The 23,489-nt window shown below is 42.5% G+C and overlaps 1 protein-coding gene and 1 non-coding gene across 4 annotated transcripts in view; both read left to right on the top strand.

The window, feature by feature from the left end:
* The window catches only part of KHDC4 (KH domain containing 4, pre-mRNA splicing factor), a 72,667-nt gene extending 49,390 nt beyond the window's left edge, over nt 1–23,277 (top strand). For 2 of the 3 annotated variants that reach the window (XM_078669599.1, XM_078669598.1), the window contains exons 9-14: nt 4,513–4,570; nt 4,857–5,059; nt 5,820–5,960; nt 7,543–7,655; nt 14,108–14,199; nt 19,800–23,277. In XM_078669599.1, coding sequence (XP_078525725.1) covers nt 4,513–4,570; nt 4,857–5,059; nt 5,820–5,960; nt 7,543–7,655; nt 14,108–14,199; nt 19,800–20,002 — 810 coding nt within the window. In that variant the 3' untranslated portion in view covers nt 20,003–23,277. The remainder of the gene's footprint in view (nt 1–4,512; nt 4,571–4,856; nt 5,060–5,819; nt 5,961–7,542; nt 7,656–14,107; nt 14,200–19,799) is intronic. The other variant, XR_013603585.1, reaches the window with a different exon arrangement.
* Nucleotides 13,054–13,181, top strand: LOC144801113 (small Cajal body-specific RNA 4). Its single transcript, XR_013604989.1, has one exon.
* Nucleotides 23,278–23,489: the final 212 nt, after the last annotated feature.

Here is a 23,489-nt window from a genome sequence, read left to right as displayed (position 1 = left end):
GGGGCTGAAAAGGCACGGACAGTTGCGTGATTGCGGGGGAGGGTTGCGAAAATTCACGGAGTGCGGGCGGAGTGGAGGTGCGAACAAGCCTTTTAAATGGCAGAGGGGGGCAAGAGGAGGATGGAAAGGCACAGACAGAGGAGTGCGTGCAGGGGGGTGCTAAAATTCAGAGTGCTTGCGGGGGGGGGGGTGAAACTTAACGGACCAGGCACTACTACAAACAAAACGCTCACATGAAACAAACACATAATACAAAACGACAGAAGCTCACCAGGATTAGGAGCAAGCCCCCTAGGGGCAGTAGGGCCGCCCTCACTTCACCCAAAAAATGTATAATTGAAGGAGGCCGTGTCCCTCCGCAAGTAAACGATCCAATCCCGCAGGGCGTGGATCAAAGGAGACAGGGTGGCAACAATGAGGGTGTGACATGCCTTCAGTGCAATCATTGCACTGCCTTTGGCATAATTCGTAACGTCAAACGACGCGCATGAATCACAGCTGATGGTTGAGCTGGGCAAGGCTTCTGGAATCGTATCGATTTCAAGAAGCCTCGTATGACAAGGGCAGCGCATGCGCAGCCACGTCAGGCCGAGACCTAAGAAGAGGGCTAAAGAAACAGACCATTCCTGACCCAACCATCAGCAGAAATCCAGAAAGTCTTCAAGATGCAACATTCCCTACAGGAAAGTCATCTTTTCAGTGCTAGATTGGGCTCTTGTGGTAAATGGTTGACACCATGGGTACTGCCCAGTAACCACTCTAGATATAAATAGGCTTCAGGCCATCTGAGCTGGGTTTTCTTCCTCACCCTATGTCAGATGTCTTCAAACTTTTGGATGCCAAGACTCCCCTGTCAAAATTTTCAGGAGTAAGGACCCCCTCATTGCAAACATTTCTAAACCTATAGACGGGGCTACTGTCATTACGAGGACCTAATTATGCGGCAGGTTCGACCAAATTTTGTGGTAAGAAAATGTAACTAATGCTTTGTGATACCGCATATTTTGGTATAGTATTGCTTCATTATTTTGACATTTTTTACACTTTACACACAGTAACACTGAGGAAAGATTTCACCTAGTCAGTACCAGTTTATAACCAAAAAACCGCAATTAACAACAGAAAGATGTGTAGTCAACCTTTGTGAAGGGCCTTCACTCTGCAGGAATACATGTTGCCACATTAAAAGCTCACCTGGCCCTAGCCAGGAGCAGCAAGGGTCCGTTAAAACCCTGACTGTTTTGTGCAGAGTTGAGCAGTTTACCCACGCCTCTTTCCTCCCACTCCCTCACTTCCGTCCCTCTCTTCTCTCCTCTCCCAACCCCGGATCCCCCTCTTACTATGCAGGCCATTTGCTTTCACCCTGGTTTACAACTTCTGAGCTCTCCCTATTCAACCTCTCACTTCACGGTTAATCACCTCTTGCCATTCTGTCTTTTCACTGCCCTCGTCTCCAACAATCTCTTCCATTTATCTCATGGCCTCTCTGGCCCCGTCACCTCCTGTGCCCCTCAGCACTTCTCATTCCCCTCAAATCTCTCGTCCCTCTCCCCTGTTACCTCAGCACCCGCCGCAGTACTCCCTCTCTTCCCCTATCGCTGCCGTCGCATCAAATTCTCTTTTTACATCACAGATCATCTCTCCGCCATCTTCTCTCACAGTTTAACAGTAACCCTTCTCTGTGCCCTCACCTTTCGCTCACCTCTACTCTTGCATTTCTGCACATCCTTCGCCACTTCATATTTCTCCTCATCGATGACCTCTTAAACGGAATTCTCTTCCCTTGCTGTCCTCTATCATCCCGTCTCCTCTCACCCCTCCTCACCGAGCATACAGGTCGGTTTATAGTATAAACCGAACTGTATGCTCCTTTCGGCCTGTGCCAATCTTATTGTTCCCTAATTCAGGAAGGCACAAATTGTCGTTCTCGCTGTTTTGGTGCAGGCCGCACAGTTTTGGAACTTGCACCCTCCTTTGTTTCGCTCCACTAACAATCTATTCTCCTTTAGGGAGCTGTAAGAACCTGGCTCTACGCCCTGTAGGTTACTCCATTTGGTTGGTTCTCCTTCCCCTTCAGTGCGTTTCTCATTTGCCATTTTCGGGAGCAGATGGTTATTATCCCTAGGACACCTTTGGTAACAGTAGCACACTACAAATGGAATTAATAGGCTCCAGTGTGACCGGGAATGTGCGACTCCGTTCTATCACTCCACGACCTCCCTGGGGGTTGCGCCCCACAATTTGTATACCCCCTGGTGTAGAGCCATTACGAAGGTGGTCGCCTCGATTTTTTGAAACACACTAGTGAAATTTCTCTTAAAATAGGAATTGTGTAAGTGCCCCACACCCCTTGGGTCACACTGCAGCCAATTTGCGCACACAATATATAATCCTGATTTGTGCCTCGAAGACTGTGTGCTGAAAATGCACTGTGTTGTCCTGTTTTCCTACACTTCCTGGGAAGAGAGTAGGAAACCCCTTTTTTCCCCATTATTGACCTTGAGAATGTCAGGCTTGCTCACTATGTTCGCTTGTAGCAATTTGTACCTAGTATCAAAACCACCTGGGCAAGTTTGGGGTTCCCTGTCCATCACCGAGTACATTAAATCATACTGATGTACTAAATGACATTTAATAAAGGTAATAGATTTTAAACCTGAACATTCATGAAGCCCATCATGCCTTCGTGATGACGTCATTGGTTTAACAGGGAGACGAGTCGATTTGGCGTGCCTACATGACTAAAGAAGCAGAATAATGTTAGTATACGGTAGTAATATTATTGTCTAATAAATCTGGTTAGTACTCGCCCTCAGCTGAATGACTTCACTGTGCTCTCAAATGTGATGGCAACCAGGTAAAGTGATTTGCCCAAAATCACACAATCTGATCAAGCAAGGAAGCTGAGATTTTGATCCCAACTTCCAGACTCCAAAATTACACAAATCAGCCATTGTGTGGATATCTGCTTCTCGAAAATTAAACACCATAGACAAAGCTCTGGTTTTCTATTTCTGCGAGTAACTTTGCTCAGTGTTGTCAGTAAATTATATGTTGCATCAATATGATGCAAAAAATCTTTCTTAGGAAAAGGACAAAGTTAAGGGTAAAAGCAATCAAGCTGAACTATTTGGGAAGTGTCAACACCTCACTGAAAGCAACTATATACATTAGCATAGCAAGGACGTTTAAGAGATTCCACAGAGCTCTTACAAGCATTCACAGGGACGGGTGAAGCGCCGCCTGACTGTACAAAACTACCTCGGCTGCAGACCAACACGAAGGCACACTATCTGCGTTTAAACTCCCGGAGCAAGTAAAAGCAGTAAAGTATCCGTCGGGGCAGAGAGGAGTGTGGCACCTAATGCACATCGGTCAGCACTGCCTGACACTGGTTTCAAGAGTCTGCTGTCCATGTGGCCACTCACTGCCTGTTGCCTCGGACTTCTGTTGGACTATCAGCCTGATTTCTATGGTCTTTGACTTAGATACTTGGGGCCTTGCTTTCACCTACGCTATTTTCACGTATTTTACCCCTGTATTGATGCAGAAAGGAAGACCCCACCTGCATTTGGTAGGGGTGCACTTTCCAGAATGCGAAAAACTGCACTTCAGCAGAAAGGAAACTATATCTGTTGAACCGAAAAAAATGGACAACTGCAGAATTAAACACACCATGCACATTTGTGTGCAATCTACACATCTCAAGCATTGTCATTCCCAATTTAATGAACCGTCCTCCGCCACTCCCACGAACACCAGCTCAACCTACAATGACAAATTCCTCTGCACAAAAAAGTCTTATTGGTGTGATGGTCAAAAATATCAAAATCGCAAACTTTTGTTTCCGGTCATTCCTCACACGTCCTCTGAAAAGAAACCTCTCAACTACCAAAAGGTTAAAAAAAGGAGCGTATTCAAAGCTCAGAGTACAATGGTATACAGCAACACTGAATACACTGGGTGCTTCATGGAACACGACCACAGCAGCCTTGAGACAATTGACTTTTTATTTTCTGCAAAATCCTTCAGTGTGACAGGGAATGTGCGACCCCCTTTCTATCACTCCACGACCCCATGGGGGTTGCGCCCCACAGTTTGAAGACCCCTCTGGTCTCTCCTTGCTGATGTTCATTGAGAGGCCACCGGACCAGTAGCTTGGTTGTCGTTCCTCAGTTGGACAGTACTGTTGCCTGCATTGGGAGAGAGTGTATTGATGTGTTCACAGGGTATGCATTGTTGGAAGTTCTAATTGCTTGATAAGAGTTGGTAGCATAGCCAGAAATTCATTAAACATTAGGGCTTTTGACTCTGCCCATTATGAGGTGTAATTCACTTTTTTTTTTTTTGCATATCATTTTTCTCAAATACCATAGAGTAAAGGCTTAGTTTATACCAGTGTTATAAGTAGGCACCATCATAAATAGCAGATTAACCGTCCTCCATAACTTGTTCTATTTTGTGTAATGTTAAATTTACTATAAGGTTAACAATCATCTTTGTCTCTTGTAGGTACATACGGAGTACAACAAACACATAAATCAGATGACTGGGTCTATGAATATGACAGGTACAGAGTTAATGTTCTGTATATGTGTGTGGTTGCTAAGCTCGTTCACAACTGTATTTGCCAGCAGAGTATGAGGGAGTAATAATCACTATTTTATTTGAATTGTTCAGGTTGTGTTGGTTTCATAGATCAAGCAGTAACATTGCTGCAGTGCAGCAACGTTAAATTGCACCAATTCTTCATTTTACACTTTGCAACGCGCCACGTATTGCAATGCAAAAATATGTAAGTGCTGTTCAAACACTCTAGTCTGTCATTTTGTAAAAGATAGCGCTTCTCTCCCCAGGGTTTGGTTTGCCTTCAATGCACGGTGCCTCTCCTCAAACATCGTATTATCCATCTGACGATTACAACGTAGGTTACTCTCTTGGCTCACCACCTAATCAAGGGCAGGCCTCGTACGGTGGAATGGGCTCTGACGATCGGTTATTAGATCCCTCGATGGGAGCGCCCACGCAGTATCCAATGGTGCAGGCCAACAGTAGTCAGGTGAGATGCGAAGCATGTGGACATGTTTGATCTGTGCACAAATGGTAATAGTTCATACATTATCAAAGATACAGTTTAAAAATAATTGAAAATTCTTCAAGACGGTTGAATGACTTTTTTAGTGAAACAGGCTTGGTAGAGATGTCTCTTGTAAGATGTAGGGGTTCTTGTATGCTGGATCGTAAGCGTCTTATGTGTGGGAGTGTAAGTCCAGAGTGCACAATTTTACCTACCATATAATGCCATAGATTCAGCTGGGGTGTAACCTGTAGAGGTCATGTGGGATTCATTTTTAACGTATTGTGTGGGCGCAGATAGCCAACATGTCTGTAATGTATGTAATCCCTGATCTTTTTACTTCTCCTGACTGTTTTAATGTCGAATTAAATAACTGAAGTATGTATTTTGCATTGTTTGTTTCTATTCAAAGAAAATGATAACCGATTTTGCAGTAATATGGTTAGAGTTAAATTGAAAGACTAGCCAATCTCCGTTCAGGGTTCTTATAAAATTCACACTTTAGTCATGATCCCAAAACTTATTTCATGCTTTAAACTTGTGTATTCATGCCCTTTGTTTTAGTAGTTTTCTAACTGCTCGTAAGGAACTATTTGAGTACTTATAAACTATTTGAATAATTAGGTCTTGTTTTGACACCTGGATAGATCAAGAACTACTTGATTAGACTCCTGCAGATGTTGTGCTGTTATGGTGGGAACTTGGCAACTAGTATTTAAATCTTACTTTCCCCGTTACGCAGCGAATGGCTCCAAATTTCAGCTACATGGCATCTGATATGATGAAGTCATCTGAGACCGGGAGTCTGCAGTCCATGGCACAGAAGAGACGCTTCCGGGAGGAGCTCCCGAATGAGAGAAACTCTCGGCTGCTTGGCTACCAGGTGCGCCACACCAGCCCCTTATTTTTTTTTAAAGTGCTGTGTATCTTTCCAATCACTCCTGCAAAACTCAATTTCTTTTCTCAACATATATGAACATTATTAGAGAATACAAAACACCAGAAATATAGCCCACCCCCAAAATGTCATATGAGTTCAAGAAGAAAGCCTTTCTGTTGTGAACTCTTCACCTATGTAGTCTCCGAGCAGTGTTTGAAATACAGCTTCCATTAAGACCTTACTATATGAACACCTTACTTGTTGTTTTGCATGAAGAACATGGCTACATTGGGCGGTCCCCTTGTGGTACTGACCTTCACATTAATTTCTCAGCATTGCTAAGGCATGTGGACTACATTAACCAGAAGTGCCACTTTTCGACAGTCCTTACTGGCCTATCTCGTAGCATAATATGGGAATTCCTTTGACAGAAACATTGACCAGTACACAATCTACTTTCCCTTCAAAATCAGGGGATTTGGCCTCCATAAACATAAGCTACCTCTTCTTTATTGATCTCTGTGACAAGGCTTACACAGATGGACAACATAACGTATTGCATAACTGACTGTCTTTCTCTACTGATATGTTACATATAATAATCTCTTAGAGGATGTTTTTTTTATACTAAAACATTTGTTGCCTCTGTCCCCAGCTGCTCCTTATGTGTGCGTTGACAATAAAGAAACAATAAGGAACACTTCCATAGTGTACCTTGCAGTGGGAGCCCCAATTTAATGTTGTATGCCAAGTGATGAAAAGAGCATCCTTTGCAGTTCTCACTTGAGTCCTTATCCATTTCAGTGTTTTGGCATGCTACGACTGTCATTGAAATGACTGAATACATTTGTAATCTTCGTACTTTGGGAAAAATGACCACAATTACTTGGATTCCCTCTAATTAGGCATCAATTTGTTTATAAAGTCACTTGAGTGAACTGCATGAGGGTGCATATATTCACTCAAAGCAAAGTCCCTATTCTAGCTCCCAATGCATTTCTAAAACTCCCCTGCTACATCTTATTGCAGCTCAAAGTCCTGACAGGTCTGCTCCATTGTTAATGCGTGCTGTCTTGAGTAATTGGCAAAAAGACATCCCTTGACCTTGTGATCATGATGACTTTCAAATTGTCCAGAAACTATTCTGGTCTCTTTACCCTATTTTTAAAAATGTTGCATTCAGGCCGTCCACGATAGAAGTCCAGCAACTTTCCTTAATAAAATGGGAAACCGTCTTTATCCAAGCTAGCTACTGCCAAACCATATGGTGCTGATGTGGGTTTATTCAGCAGAGCATCAGTTCATTAATTGTCATTTGTAAGGTTCCAGGGCTCCCTCTGCCTCTGGTCTTAAACCATATAACTTACTCTACATTTAATGGGTATTATTGGAGATTTCACTGATCTCCCATTCAGTTTTGCATTCTCATATCCCCGCACTTGAATGGGTGTGGGTAAACCCCCAGCCAAGGCAGAATTGCTGCTAATGTTGTGTTGCGAGATGGTGCCACAGTGACGTTGAGGAGCTGGACCGTAAGTAATTATTGTAGAGTCGCTAATGCTAATGTGTGTTTTTCTGCTCATAGCATGGACCCATTCATATGACTAATTTAGGTACAGGCTTCCCAGACCAGCGAGGTGCCGACGGAGGTGGCAAGAAGAGAGGTGGTTCCCAGAGCAAAGAGAGAGAGAGGGACAGGTATGTTTAAGCATAATGAATTGACCCTTTGCTATAGTAAAGCAATCCAGTACACTATAAGACTCTCTGAAGTATAGGCAGTTTGAAGACTGTATTGATGGAGCTCACCTACCTGAGCACCAGTATTATAAATCAAGGTGTATCTTGCATTTGTTACTGACTCCTGTATCTTTGTTGAAGTGAGTTTGTTCAAAACTCTCAACACATCTGGTAACGTGGCTGCAAGAGCACCTCCTTACTTCATATGTATGTGGAAGCTGTCCCTATGTTTTGCTATGAAATATTCAGGTGAAATTCAAATTTTTTATTTTTTAATAGAAATACAAAAGCAGTCTACTCTTAGATAATGTAGTGTTTGGCCTCCCTGAAGGCCCAACGTTGGGACAGTGACTTGAGCCTTTGTGTGTATTACTTCTGTGGTTTCTTTTTGTCCATTTCAACAAGAAAATGTTTAAATATTGCAAAAATTGAAGGTGCCTCACTGAACTGTCATCCTATTTCTCATGCTGTAAGCAATCTATCATTTTCTGAAAATAATATATAGATAAAAGGGCTTTGTTACATTAATGGTTGGACATTTTTTTGGGCACATTTCTGTTGATTGTTGAACATGGAAGGCAAACCTAGCAAGCGGTTTACCATCCTCAACGCCGGCCGGGTAATACCTACTGTTTAGTGATGGTGCCAGAAACTGCTTCTACAGCTGTTTTAAAACTGACATAAATGGTGGAAAAAACATATTAATGTGAGAGTCCAGTGTGGTATAACTCCTCCAAACCATGTATATTCTCCCTTGCCACTTCCCTTTTAATGGTACATTGAGTTGGTAAAAACAAGGTTATTTTGCACTGATTTTATGATGTGGGTTCTAGCCCTGAAGGGCACTGTTCAAAGGAGCACATGACCACTGCTAGTACCGCCACCCTGCTGCTCCCTTCAAGATCGAGAACTTGCATTGGTTTTGCAGCATTAAACCTTTTCTGGATTCACATGCTGTGCATCTATTCTGCCCTCTAGTGATTGGGTCCAAAACTGTGTTTTTGTCCTTATGGCTTTTTTTGCAGACCACCATTTGGTGATAAAACTATCCCTTGTGGTGTCAGATGGCGCCCCAGACATTCCTATGTGTCGCCACCATCTTCAGATTATTTGTTCCGCTGAAGGCTCTGGAGGCATACCGGAGGAGTTCTGAAGAATCTTCAAGGCTCTGCAGAGACTAGAAAAGAAAAGAGCACCGAAAATCACTGTATGCCGCAAATACCATTGAAGTCTGTGAGAAGAGCAGTGCTACCCTCAAGGAGGGGGTACCTCTCATGATCATATGCTTGTATGGTATGATTGCATCTCTTTATTGCCATTGTACTGCACGTCGGACTTCACATGCGTCTGCTCCAAGAATGCTTATCGGAGCGGTGGCTACAGGTGAAGGCTCAAAGGAAGGATCTAATGCTGTTAAAAACCAAAGCTCAATGCAGTGGTGGAACAGCGACAATTTGCAACAGGGCAGGCCTTTTCTTTTACCAGGAGTGGACAACAAATTTGCAGACCTGCTCAGCAGGATGCAGCAACAAGTCCACAAGTGGGAACTGTACCTTCAAGAACTACTTCCAATGTTTGGGGTTTCCCAACTTAGACCTGTTCGCAACATCAGAAAACACAAAATGTCCAAGCTTCTTCTGTTTTCCACGTTCCAAGGGAAATGCACTATGGATGACCTGGTTAGGGATATTTGCCTACGCTTTTCCACCTCTCTTACTACTTGCATATGTGGTCAGTAAACCACAGCAAACTTCTCGCATTGATTCTAGTAGCTCCCACATGGGCCGGACAACCCTGGTTCACCATCTTCCTCGAGCTTGCTGTAGTTTGCCACCAGAAGCTCCCCAATAGGCCAGACCTTGTCACGAAACACCATGGAACCCTTAGACATCCTAAACACCTCGACCTAGATATTTGGCTTCTGAAATCCTAGCATTTGAGTACCTGTATATCTACCATGAGTGCATGCTTATACTCAGGGAGTCTCGTCAACCCACCACTTGAGCCAGTTAAGCTGCTGTTGCTAGGGTTCGAATTCCTTGATAGAAACAGAAGACCAGGCATTTGGCAAAGCAAAAACTGTTTGTTTGAACAGTTCGTCCAGCACAGTTACGTTCACGAGGTCTGAGGGACTGTCTCGATGTACATTGGGTTCGTGTGCATCTTAGATACAGTATTACAGCAAGCAGAAAGTGTCTGGCCTACCATATATGGTGAGGAATATTAGTTGCTGCCTTAGTCATAAATTAATGGTCCAATGGTTACTACACATGGGTCTTGCGTGGAAACAGTGGTGAATGTGTTTAGATGTCCGGCATGGAGGCGCGTCATCACTTCGTGTGCTAGGTCCTGATTGGCTATGTGTTCCTAACTTATGTGGCATCTGACTTCATGGTGTTTTCAGAAGCGCACATACCCTCCCTCAGGCTGTGCTTTATTGGTGGCAATCTCCACTGACCGTTGTAATGTTGTTGCACCCTATCTGTGGGATTGATCTAGAGTTTCCTGCCCATGTGTTTGCCTGCCAGATATGCACTCTCCCACCTGCTATGCACTCCCACCTGTGATTCAGCAATCCTGGGCCTAGGTCGCAGGGCCCGCCTGACTACATATTTGCATGTTGACGGTAGATGTGGACTTCAAGATGGGTGGTTCTATTAATAAGGACGATAGTTCATTTTTATTGAGCGCATCGATGTCGATATTAATGCTGCAACATGAACTACTACTGCCTTCTCAACTGCATCATTCCTTTAAAACCAAAAGTACGGGTATTTGTTAACTTTTTAACTTGCAACGTTCAAGACAGGCATATACATCTATTCATTATATATTTGGCTGCAGTAGCAGCAGAATACTTGCAAAACTGTATTTTTCTGGGTACCTGTAATTAGGGCTTTTTAACAAAGGGCTAATGAGTCATCCCTTCCAGACTACCTCCAATCCTTTCCTGGAATCTTAATATAGTCCTCGCAAGATTAACAGGGCTCCTCCCTTATGATCCCCTTCATTCTTCTGTTACAATTTCTGTCCTGGAAAGTGGCTTTCTCAGTCACTATTATCTTCCTTAGATGTGTGAGATTCAAGTGATAAATTTTTAAGAACTTTTTTTCAAAGTATGTTCAGAATCTGTAATCCTTAAGCCTAATCCAAAATTGAAATCATCTTTTCACCTTAACCAAACCATAGAACTTCCAATTTTCTTCCCATGTCCAACGACCGTAGCAGAGAGGGTGCTTCATACACTAGATGTTAAAAGAGCTCTTGTGTACTAGGTTGATGGGCCGCAACCATTTAGAACAAGCATTGGCATTGCCAATAGGTCTCGCTTGTGGGACCTTATAAGTATTTAGTTTTGCAGCACAATATCCTTGGTGCAACAAGGATATTGTGCTGCAGAACTAAATACTTATAAGGTCCCACAAGCGAGACCTATTGGCAATGTCAATGCTTGTTTTAGAATAAGGGTGTTTTACGGGCGCACCTATGCGGCCTTGAAAGATGAATTGCTTCGTGTAGTTTAATGTTAATTAAGTGGTAAAGTGTTTGACTGATATAACCAGAAATTCGTGTGGGACTCTGTTGTAATATTTACAACACTTAATTCAACCTACTAGCCTAACAAAGTCAGTACATGACGTGCCATTTTAGATGACAGGGAAGAACTGTAAGACTGCATAATGCGCTGCACCGATGTACACCATAACAAGTGTTTTTCAACCGAGTGCATGCAACGCGCACGCAGCCACTTTGCATTACCCTTCAATTGGGAATAAGATGTTAAAGAATGAAAAAAACCAGAAGACAGAAAGTCTGGTACGCTGTGAAGTGTCAGCTTGATGTACCAGCTGAGAAACGAAACCAGGCCATGATAATTAAGTGCTTGAAGATCGGCACTAAAGATAGTAATCTCTTCGTTCCCAGCATCAATGAGCTGCAAATAAGCAAACAGCATGACGCGAAAACTTTGTTTCATTCGTTAAAAAAACAAGGAGGGCGTGGGAGAATGGAGGGGGGAGTGAGAGCAGAGATCGGGGTGGAGGAACATGGAGAGAGACAACAATGAAAACATTAAAGCATGGCGCTCGTGAAAGGGCTTCATGCTGATATTGTATGTATGCGTGTAAATTAAATAAAGAAGCATTTGCAAAAAATTACTGGTGGCACGTAATGTAAAAAAATAAGAGTGTCAGGGAAACTGAACATTTAATTGTTGTTGATGGTCCCAAGGCAACAGCGTGAGCAAGGAAGTCACCACAGCTGCGGCTGGGAAACTGAAAGTACGGCCGGCCGGCCAGCCATAATTAATTAGTATGGGGAGGAGAAGCCGCAGAGCGCACGCTGGGCGAAGCCCTTTGATGTGCTCTGCGGCTGTGAATGCGCTTGCTTGTTTGCTCACGTGATTCATGTGAACTTAATGAAAACCGCAGCGCAAGAAGCCCTTGGTTTCACTAGGATTTCGAGCACTTGAATTCTCGCTCCGCTCGATGCGCTTGCGCGCATCGATAGGTCGCGAGACCTAAAAACTCTAATTGTTTGTGGCTTTTTCTAAACCACGTAGAGGGACTGCTATTTCAAAACACGAAATCGCTGACTGGCTAGTCAAGTGTATTCAGACCTATGCCAAAGCCAAGGACCACTCGCAACACCTCCAAATCCACATTCTACTCTCAAAAAAGCAGCTTCAATTACTGACATTTTTTAAAGCTGCTACTTTGTCCACAACACACACTTTTATTTAACACTACTGTGTGGACGTTCTAGTGAAACATGAGCCCCAGGTGGGACAAGTTGACTTGGGTATTCTTTTCCAATGTTCTGCAACATCCTCTGGTTAGCCATAGCCTTATTGGGGAACGGCTTTCTAGTCCATGTACAGCATGTGTATCTACAGCTACGCGTAACAAACAGAATGTTACTTGCCTTGTAGACCTCTGTTTGTGGCATGTAGTGCTGTAAATTCACATGTGCCACCCTCCTTCCCGGAAGCCCTTGGTTGTTGCAGTTACTGTGTGTTATTTACTTTTCTCTTTCTTAATGCATGAACATCTTTATGCGTCACTTTAATCTCTATCCTACACCTGCTGAGCGGGAGAACAAGAAAATCTAACTATGGAGTTGATGATCATGCACAATAATTCCTAAAGGAGGAGTCTATATCTCATAACTTAAAATACTACTTTGGGGGGGTTTGTAATCCTTTTTTTTTATTATCCTTGTGGGTACACAGTTGGTTTTAATTTTTTTTCTGAAACATCTTGAGAAAAATCATTCAAACATGGGTTCAGGATGTAAAATTTGTAACTTATCAATCTTTGTACTGAATAATCCCTAAAGCTACAGTTGATGTTTTTTTGCTATTGGAGGATTAAGAAGGTTGGGCCTATGAAGTAAGGCTCTGCTGATACTATCCTCCTAGAGAAAACGGAAGTACAGAACTGTCCAGTTTCAAGATGAGCTAGTGACGTATTACTGCTTCCCACATTTGTTCTAATCTGCTTATTGTTGTTCAGTTCTAGTGGAATTATGCATGATTGCTGGGTTGGCTTTGAATAGTCGATGAATTCGCTCAAAGTGATAATTGGGGAGATAGTAATTTAGCTTTCTACAGTGTTGTGTTCTTTGTAGGCAGCGTAGAATGGCATCTAGTAAGGATGATGGTACAGTACCCAAGCCATCATTCATTTCCCCTAAAGCACAGAGAGGTTAAAATAAAGCCCATCCGTTAAGAATAAAAAGGTATTTTGTAATTTTTACCTGATGCTGCCTATACTCTAGCCTGTACACTTTTATTTCCTTATTTGAGCTCCAGAGCCTCGAAGTGTGATCATCCCTAATGTCCTTTCAATAGGAATTTAAAATCCTTTTTTGCAGTTTGGTAATCAAACAAATATTGCCAGTACTGTATAAACCAAATTGCTGTCTGAAAGACCCCTTAATATATCATGGACAAAGTCAATTGGTTTCAAGTGTATGAGGTATTTTATTTATACTCCTTATGGGAAAGCAGAACATCATACACTATTCTAGCAGCTCTTGATGAGTAAAGTTGTAATGTCATCACAGACTGCAACTATCTGCATAGAAAGATAGAGAAGAATGGTCAAAGGAGTGTAGATTAGACCTATAGTGTGTTTACAGAGAATGTGAAGGTGCTTTGTGTGGTTGTGGCTTATTACTTGGACTTTAAGTTTTATTGCCCTCTGCCCCTCCACATACCATCATTTCTACGTACTTGAAAAGTTATGCTTCTATGTAAAATTCAGAAAGGTGACTAAGCTCTCTTGTAGGCTGTGGATGTATGAGTAAATAAGAGTTTTACATGTATGGTGAAATTAAATTGGGGTGAGCCTGTTCCATGCTTGGGTAGGCAGCCCGCTCTACGATTAAATCATGGCTGCCGTTTTTTTCAGGAACGTGATGTCTTCATCGATTCCACCTCTTATGGGCATAAAAACCGAACTCACAGAGAGAAATGGTTCCCGAACTTCGTCTGGGAGTCACGGTGAGCATAATTCCTACAGAATATGTCCTGTGAATGTCCAACTGTGAGCAGGTCTGCATCATCGTTTTCTTTTGGGGAGCTAGCTCCCGCAGATTGAATGTTGGATATTTAGTCCCTAAGATCAGATGATTGTTTGAGACTAAGCATATTCATTGTTCAGAATAGTTCTGTCCTGACATCGTATGCATCTTTCCATGTTGCAGGTCTAGAAATCCTTTAAAGGGTTGCAAGAGGCTACCATGTTTCTAAGTAAAATTATATATGGATACAGGAGGCTGTTACCTTGCCAGGTTTGGATATCACAGCCCTAGGCCACCATATAACACTACTGCCTTTCGCTCTTTACCGGTTCAGATCTCTCACTATTGAAGTAAGGTCTGTAATGGCTTTTTAAATTAATTTAACTGATTCTGATTGCTGGCAGGCCTGCTCTATAGCATTACATATGTCTAGCTAATCTACTGTTATTAGCTGGATACCTGACCTTAAGCTTGCTCGTTCCTGTATACTTCGTTAAGAGGGTTACAAACATGTGCCCCAAAATGCAAATGGTTGATTTGAAGGCCCTCTACATCCACTGCTGCCTCCCAGAAGAATGCACAAAAGTACGGCCTCATAGGTCAGTACTGGGTACTAGACGGTAATATAAATGGTAAGTGGCATACCCTCCAGTGTTTCCATATAGAAGAGCTATAGTCTGAGCAGGGCTCGTTTGGCACTCCTACCAAAATCGGCTGTCTTTCCTTGCCTGATACCTGACCCTTTGCACACCTGTAAGTTAGCTTTCCGTTGTTCAGCCATAGCATGATCCAAGGACAGAAAAAAAACGCTGTCCCGTTAGATCCAGGTTGGAGATTGGCAATACAGCAATTTTACTTGGGATGTTTATACTTAATGACTTACACACATAGGGGCATGTGCAACACCACTATTCCTTACCTAACTACCTCTCTCTGTAGGCACACCACCCCTCTTCATATCTGCTTGACAAGGGTCATACTCCTTGAGCTTTTCTCACCCCCACACACACACACCCCTCCTAAGGTGACATGTGCTCGGTGAAGCCCGGTTATCTGTGCTGCAGTAAAAGATTTACTTTTCCACCTTCCTCAGTATGGTTTGTTGTGTTGACTGACTTTAAGCAGTCATGAGTTGTCTTAACTTGGAGCTTTCCCTCCGAGAAGGAGTAGAAACCCTATCCAGTTAAGAGGAGCATACCAATGTTACATAAACACAGTGGAGCCCAGCATTAGAGGTGTGCTGGACAACAGAGCTCCTTCACCACTGGCAGGGCACATAGCACTTCCTATGAGGCACTGCACTGCAGAATAATTATTATAATAAGAGTATAATACACTATTGGGATGGTCACATATATAATCTCCCACATATCAAGATCAAGATGGATTCTTAGTTCGATAATTGAATGCTAAAAATTTCAAATGGCTACATGCCAACTGGAAAACTCTGCTTTCCCAAATGTGTCTGAAATATGTTTGCAGACCCTTTGGATTGAAGTGCTTTGGCCTTTTACACATTTGATCCATGGAGACAGGCAAGCAGTCTGTATTTTCTGTGTTTGAGCCTGGCCATCAATATTACATGCAGTTGCTTGTTTTACTAGTTAAATATCAGGGATGACCCAGAGGACAGAAAAGCCTTCACACTTGTTTAATATGTAGCATTTAATGTTGCCCTGTGACATCATGTTCTTAGCATGTGTGGCTGTATATGCACATGCTCATCATACTCCTGCTATCTAGTCTTGGGCCTGAACTGTTGCAGCTTGTTTTTGTTCGAAGAATTCTTTATAATCAACCTCTTCTAGTTGGTAATACGCAAGGCCACCAACTCTGTTGTTAGATTGCGAACTAGAACTTCTTAGTGTAGACACTCTTGGACAGAGAAATCGTTTCAGTTCCCCTCTGTCCACGGTCCAGATTTTGCCCTCTGACCCCCACATACATACATATTCATGTCCCCCAGACTCCCTCATGGTAGACCCACTGCTGTTCATGCGGCAGGCGACACTCCTCAGCCTGACAATGGTAAAAAGCGCATAGACTCTGCATCATCTCAGAGGGCAAAACCATCTCTAATTTGGCCATGCATTGTGTCCGTGACTCCTCTAGCACTGGAGCAAAGGGAGGAAAAACATCTATCATACTTATGCCAGGCACCTTATATCCGGGTTCAAGCCAGAATAACAGCATCTCATCAACCTACTGTTTGGAGAGCATCCCTTCTGTCCATAAAGTGATATGTTTTAGAAAATAAAAAAGGACACAGAACCCACCAAGGCTATGGGTGTGCTTAAGGCCTCAACAACTGGACTTATCTTTCAGAAGGCATGATACGGTGTTGGGGGTCCCAGGCCATCTCCATTGACCATACCCAGTCATACTAAAGGCAGCACCAAGCCTACCACCAACAAGGGGGGGAATTGTTTATCACTACGGTATCGACAGCCGCTCAGTGGTGTCGCCATAAACTTAAAAGTTGGTGAATGCGATTAGCAGGGGACCTACCTTCCTAACACTCAGGAGTATTGGCTCTGCACTCCTGCCGGCTTCGGGTTCTTACCCCGAGGGACACAGTTACGGTTGGTGTAACTTGGTTAGGGTATGGTTACTCATCTTCACGTGTATATTGAGCCACCCCTCAGTGAGTAGTAAAAATGGGTTTACCGGTCCTGAAGAAATGCCATGATCTTAGCCGCTAAAAGGCACGAAACATGTAGACACACACCCTTACTCAACATATGCCCGATAGGATTATTATCTCCTTTTCCTGCAGCACTGAAGGTTTTTTAAATCATAACATGGCACCCCCTAATTAAAGTTGGCACAGCTGGTTCAGTTATTTTTAGCTCCCATTCTCCCTGCACTCTACTCACCTTTATGTACACCACACATACACACCCTCTTCATCATCGGCCAAGATCACAGGTAAAAGATCTCTGGCAAAGAGCCCCCTCGCGGAGCCCATTGGGCATTGCAGCACCAGCCCAACGAGGTGCTGCCCGATGATGAAGCATGACATCCTTTGGGGTGTGCGAGGGCTCTGTCTCCTATTGGGAACACTCCCCGCATGTGCCCCTCTGGTTAGGACTGCACCTTCCTTCCCATTAAAGGAACAGCATAACTCCTGTTTTCACTGTCCTAAAGGCAGTCACTGCCAAAGTGTATCAAAGTGACCGTAGGTTTGCAGTAATTCAGCACCTACTGCCTCTTTTTCAGCCGCATCTCTTTCACGGAAAGATAATGCGAATCCTAGGGATGATTGCCTCTTGTATAGCCATAGTCCCCCCCTCCCTCCAGGCTTCGCATGCATCCACTACAAGATGTCCATCATCACAATGGTGAAGAGCAGAGTTTTGTTAGGAAGATCTAGTAATCATAAGGGCCAACCGGCATCTTTTCTACCATAGTAAAACAGCAACAACCTGTTGCAGTGAATGCCCTTTATTGATCTCATTCTGCAGGTGACCATTACCACAGATGCATCACTCTCCAGCTGGGTGTTGCATCTGTGGAACAGTACAGTTGAGGAAACTCATCAACGAGGTTTCCATATCAACCATTGAGAACTTTTAGTTCTTCAGCTAGCCCTGACAAGTTTCTGTACAATATTAAAGGCAAAATAGTCCTGGTGTGAACATCCAACATGACCCCATGTACTGTCACTACAAACGGGGCAGCACACAATCTTTGTCTGTATTGGTACTGTGGATAGGACATTGGGCGATTCACCACCGAATACACCTCCTAGTAAGAGTGCAACGATTTTTTTTTTGTAGACCCTCGCAGCAGAGAGTAACAAGTGTGGGAACCATACCCAGAAGTCCTACTCCAGTACCTCTGCCAGTAGGGGTGGGCCCAGAGATGGATCTATTTGCCTCTAGCTAAAACTTAAAATGCCCAACCTTTGCCAACAAGTTTCCACACGCCCCGTTCATAGGCATTGCTCCATGGATGAACTGATTAGAAATCTTTGCCTACACACTGTTCCTTCTCTACCGCTCTCCCGTACATAGTGAGGAAACTGCTGCAAACATCCCTGACCTGCTTGGGCCAGACAACCATGGTTCTCAACCCTTGTAGAGATGTCCATCCTCCCCACAAGAAGCTGGACCTTCTCGAGCAGAAAGAACTAAGGCAAAGTCAGACATGTTGACCCCTGACAGCTCAGCCAAGCAAATTGGCTACTGCGCTCCTGAGGATTCGGTTACCTTAACCTACCCCAAGAACACATGAACTTCTCAAAGAAGCCCGAAGAACAACTACACCTGCCTGCTATTCTGCTAAGTGGAAGAGGTTTTTCCACTACTACTTTTAACTGTATAGACCCACTTAACCCTTGGCTCAAGACATTGCTACTTGGCACATTTAAAAAAAAATACATTTCACAGCTACTCTCTACCTCGATGTGGCTACATCTAGCTGCTGTTGATACATGTATCTGAATAGATTTTAAAATTCCGGACATCAAAACTTTCATGGAAGGCCTTAGATAGTCATCCCACCAAGGGTACCACCTGCTCCAGCCTGCAATCATAATATTGTCCTCACCAGACTCATGGGACCTATTTTCAAACCACTGCACTCATGCCCTTTATAGTTCCTCTAATGGGACGTTGCATTTGTTGTAGCAATTGCGTCCCTCAGGCGGCTTACCACTGCTCAGGGAAGTTCTGCTTTACAGATGATGCAGAGCGTGTATCTCCAGCAACACAACCTATGAACGGAATAGTTTACTCTGTAAGCATATGTTCGTTGCATGTAGTGTAGATTCAAAGGCATCACCCACCTCCCCTGAAGCCAGCGCTTGGTACAGATCATAATTTCAAATCGTATGCATCTCATTTGCAGCACGAGCATGGTCACCATACTTTCGTCCTCACTACTTGCTCTCATCCTATGGCAAAAAATAATCTAACAATGGAGTTTGTGCCCATGTGTATTACCAGTTAAAGGAGGGGAGTTGCATGGTGCCCTGTGACTCCAAAGACTTCAAACAAAAAAGCTACAGCAGTCCGAGTTAACATTAGATGGTAGGGGTATGCAGAGACTGAATCTACAGCAACTACATGCAACAAACAGATGCTTAGAGGGTAAGTAATATATTCCTTCTGTTCACAAGAGTTACTGACAAATATAATTGCCTCATCTCATGAACCCTAAAGAGAATACTTGTGCGGGATGTGATGTTCTGTTCCCTGAACCCCATGACATCGACACAACACATTTTTTACATTCTGCTCTTGCAAGCGTCTTCAACCTAGTTTGTCATCTACAAAAAAGCCTAAAAGGTGACTGATTCATCTTTTACACCCACCTAATTGTTCTCTTTTGTTGTTCTGTGTTCTCTTTTTTTTTCTTCTTTCTCTGTTCTCTTACATGTGCCTGATGAATCGGTTTGCGGATGCTGATGCTGTTTCGTGCGACTTCCAACGTGGGGGCTGCCATTGATCCTGTGGGATCTTGAAACGGTGTCAAACTAACAATTTTACTATTAACTTCAATTTTCTTTTAACTTAATCGACCATTTGTGTGTGTTTGTTGGGGATGGGGTGTTTCTTTTTCTTTCTTTGTTCGCAGATTTTCCAAGTAAAAAGATGAAGACGTCTACAAAAGAAGGGGGATTGGTGGCATATGCTGGAGACTCTTCAGATGATGAAGAAGAACATGGTGGTCACAAAAAATCAAGTACATTTGGACAGAGCTGGAACTCTAGTCGACAATTTCCATCTACCATGCAGCCACGTGCCCAGCAACCGATGCCTTTCTGGATGGCACCATGACCCAACTGGCGACAAGCTGTCCAGAGCGAACTTTCAGTAGCAATAATGCAGCATGTAAAATTAATACTTTTTATTTAAACTTTAAAGAAAAACTATTTCTTACCTTCATACAATGTGAGGTGCAGTAATTTCTTTTGTTTCCATTTGTTTGATATTCTCCCAATGGACTTAGCCCCTATTTTTTGTCCAATTTTGAAGGTAAAGAAAAATGTATGAACGGCGTGTAGAAAAAAAAATGGACAGGGTGGTATGAGAGCAGGGATTGTTTTCAGCTAACACCTTTTATGCATATTTATCTTATTTCTTTTAGTCTTGGAACTACTGTTCCTGGCATTATTGCAATTAAAGAAATTGTATATGGAGCTGAAACGAGCACGGGCAATGTGCCACTGTCTGTCAAGTGTCCTTCATTAATGAAAGTCTGTTATGAAGAGCCAGTGAAAGGGTATAATAATGTATTTTTTTCTAATGGAAGGGCAATGTATTTAGTCTTGCACTTCTGTTTTTATTTTTTTTTATTACTGAAAGAATACTAAACCTGCCAAAATATTTTTCTTTTTTTCAAGGCTTTGACACACTGTCAAGATTCACACTTTTTTTTTAAGCTTGTTGCCCGAAAAATATTGCAGTGTCCAATAGAGTGATATACGTTTGAGCCTTACACCTTTACCTTGTTACTGTGGCACTTACCTGATAGTTATCCCTTGTGTCTAACGCCATGGCCAACAGAACTCTTATTGCCTCTTGCTAGATGACACTGTTTTTTTCCTTCATTTTTCCTTTCCAATTTGGCACTAACTTTCCAAGTGAAGTTTGGACAATTCTGATATTATATGACACTGTGTGTTAAGAATGTTAGCATGTTTTTTGTTTTTTTTGCTCCCTGTATTATGGGAGCGACATCCTGCCCCTTCACTTGATTATATTATTTAAGTTCATTCCACCATTTACAGGGAACTAATGTATTTGCTTGCAGCATATTTCGTGGCTACCTGTTCTTCCGGTTTCGTTTGATTTTACAGCCATGTCTTTGCATCAGTGCTTCTTGGGTGATGCTGGAACATTTGCCCTTTTCGGTTTTTGGAATTACCCATTTGACTGTCAACATCTGTACCACACTTTGGACTCTGGGAAATGAAAGTAGCATACAAATATTGCAGTATCTTGGTTAATAGACTATTTTCAAAAACCTAGAAACCTTGCAAAGAATTCTAACCTAACTGCATTTTTGTAAGGGACCTTTTTCTCCAATAGTTAAGGTTTTTTTGTACTGATAACTAAGCTGTGCAGTTACAAAGATTGAACTTTCCCAACCATTCTAACATACCCCGCACTTCAAAACAATCCTTCCCTTCTTTCTCAGTCTCAACACCCATGTCTGTGGTTTGTTTTCCGTTTGCCTGTACTATTCTATGTGGCAGACTTCAGGTGCTCTACTTTTAAGTTGTAGAGTTTTTTTTTTTGGTCTGGTCACCACAGATGCTGATGGTACACCTAGGCTTGAACTCCTAATAGATTGTGCTCCTTCCCTTTTTTTTTTTTTTTTTTTTTATGGATTCGTCTCTGGAGTAGCCTTCACCACAGGGAGGTTATTTGCAAAACATTTCTGTAGGCAGTACACGGACTATTCAAAAAAAAATTCTCAGCCAAGCTCCTAATCCCAAATGGCTAATTTTCTACAGTTGGCCAAGCATTGCTTGTCTGGGAAAGACTAGAGATCCATGGATGCCGCCTCCTTGGTGGGTAGGGTATGTAAGGAATGCATTTTCACTGTTAACTTTGTATCTCTTTCTTTTGTGTGGTAACAATTAAGTACATTCATAAGACAGTTGCTGACTTTGAGTGCAATAAAAGCAGAAAAGAAGGTGTGAGGTCAATCTCTTTAACAGTTAAGGCGTTGCATCTACCTTTTTTTTGTGTCCACAGTGTTAGTTTCTTCTGTTAAAGACCTGCAGATCTACCAGTACACTCACCCAGATATATTTTATTTTTTAATTATTGTGATTTTTACATTTGGTTTGGCTTATACATATTTTTCCTCATGTTAGGAGAAGAGCATCTTCCGTGGGTTTTAATCACAAACCTGGCTCAGTCTTTTGAAAGATGTGACCTGCTAAAGTGGTGGCCTAAACGGCAGCTTAGCTCTGATAATTGTTCCTCCTGCTTGGAAGCTGTAATGTTTAAAGCGCCGTGAACAAGAGTGCAGTTTTAGGATGTTGTACTTCTTTATACGATGTACAATTCACACTGGACTCATTTCTCACTTTCCCATACATTTAAATTCTCTATACCATTTTTGCCTTACAGACTGACCATACACTCCATAATTTAGTTGTTAGGCGGGAATTTAACTGTTATTTGGATCCTACAAATGCTTTTGTGTTCCTCAGGAGTTATTTTCCTCTCTTATGTAATTCTCTATCGGAGGGAACATGTTGAATACCTCAATTTCAGCAACTGATACCATACTTGAAATGCCATTTCCCCTCCACCCATTATATCCTCATACATTTAGCATTCATGCTGTGGATTTTTGACTGTAAAACTCACAGCATTTGTCTAAGATAAGGTGAGCATCTGGAGCTAGGCTCCCCTTTTTTTGTTGTGGTCTACATACCTTTACCTCTGTTACAGGTGCCATCAAATGGTACTGTGCACTTCAAAGTTTCTGATTGGAAGTAAGAATACATTTCTTATCCTATTTACTAGAGTACTCTTAAAACTGAGCCGTCACCACCGGAACAAATGTTCTTTGCATTCCTGAATGCAAATCTAAAAGTTCTTGAGAAAATGTGGGAGACAAGATGGGCCACACATTTTGTTGATACTCACAATTCAGTGTATTTGGGGTTTGTCTGTACAGGCTGAGCATGTTTTGAAAGCTTGGGAGGGTTGGGTGGCGGGGGGGAGAAACAGGTAACATTTCCTTTGAGTTGCTAGGCGACAGTTCAGACTTTGGTAATAAAGACTTCATCTTACCTGTATACTGATTGATTAATTATATTTGCTGAAGTGCAGTAAAAACCAACTAGAACAATCTGTTTTAACAGCCGCTTCATTTTTGCGAACCATTTGAAATATTTGAGTTTACATGTGAATATTCCCGAAAACATTTACTAGAGATTCCAGTCTTACACCAGTAGTTGTGCTGCTGGCATATGTGCTTTTCGAACTTGCTCACATTTCAGTAAATATTGCATTTGTATGAAATGATTTTGCTTGATATGTTGTACATTTCTCAAAACTGAATTTGTAAATAAATGTAATAATATTTTGCTGTATGTTTTTTATTCAATGGATGTAACTATGGTGGTCTTGGGCATCAGTTAATTTGTGCAGCACTAAAAATGACTTCCCTCTGTGTAGGTAGATCTTTAACTGAAGTGTCTATTGATACCCAATTCAAAGGATCCTCTAATCTTCCACAGCTTAGGTCAAAATAAAAACCAGGTGGAAGCAAAATGTAATTATTAGCTTTCTTTGGAAG

This window comes from Lissotriton helveticus, chromosome 12 (assembly GCF_964261635.1).
Source record: "Lissotriton helveticus chromosome 12, aLisHel1.1, whole genome shotgun sequence".
Lineage (NCBI taxonomy): Eukaryota > Metazoa > Chordata > Amphibia > Caudata > Salamandridae > Lissotriton > Lissotriton helveticus.
The sequence above is the reverse complement of the archived record's forward strand: the minus strand, read 5'-3'. Positions and strand labels throughout refer to the sequence as shown.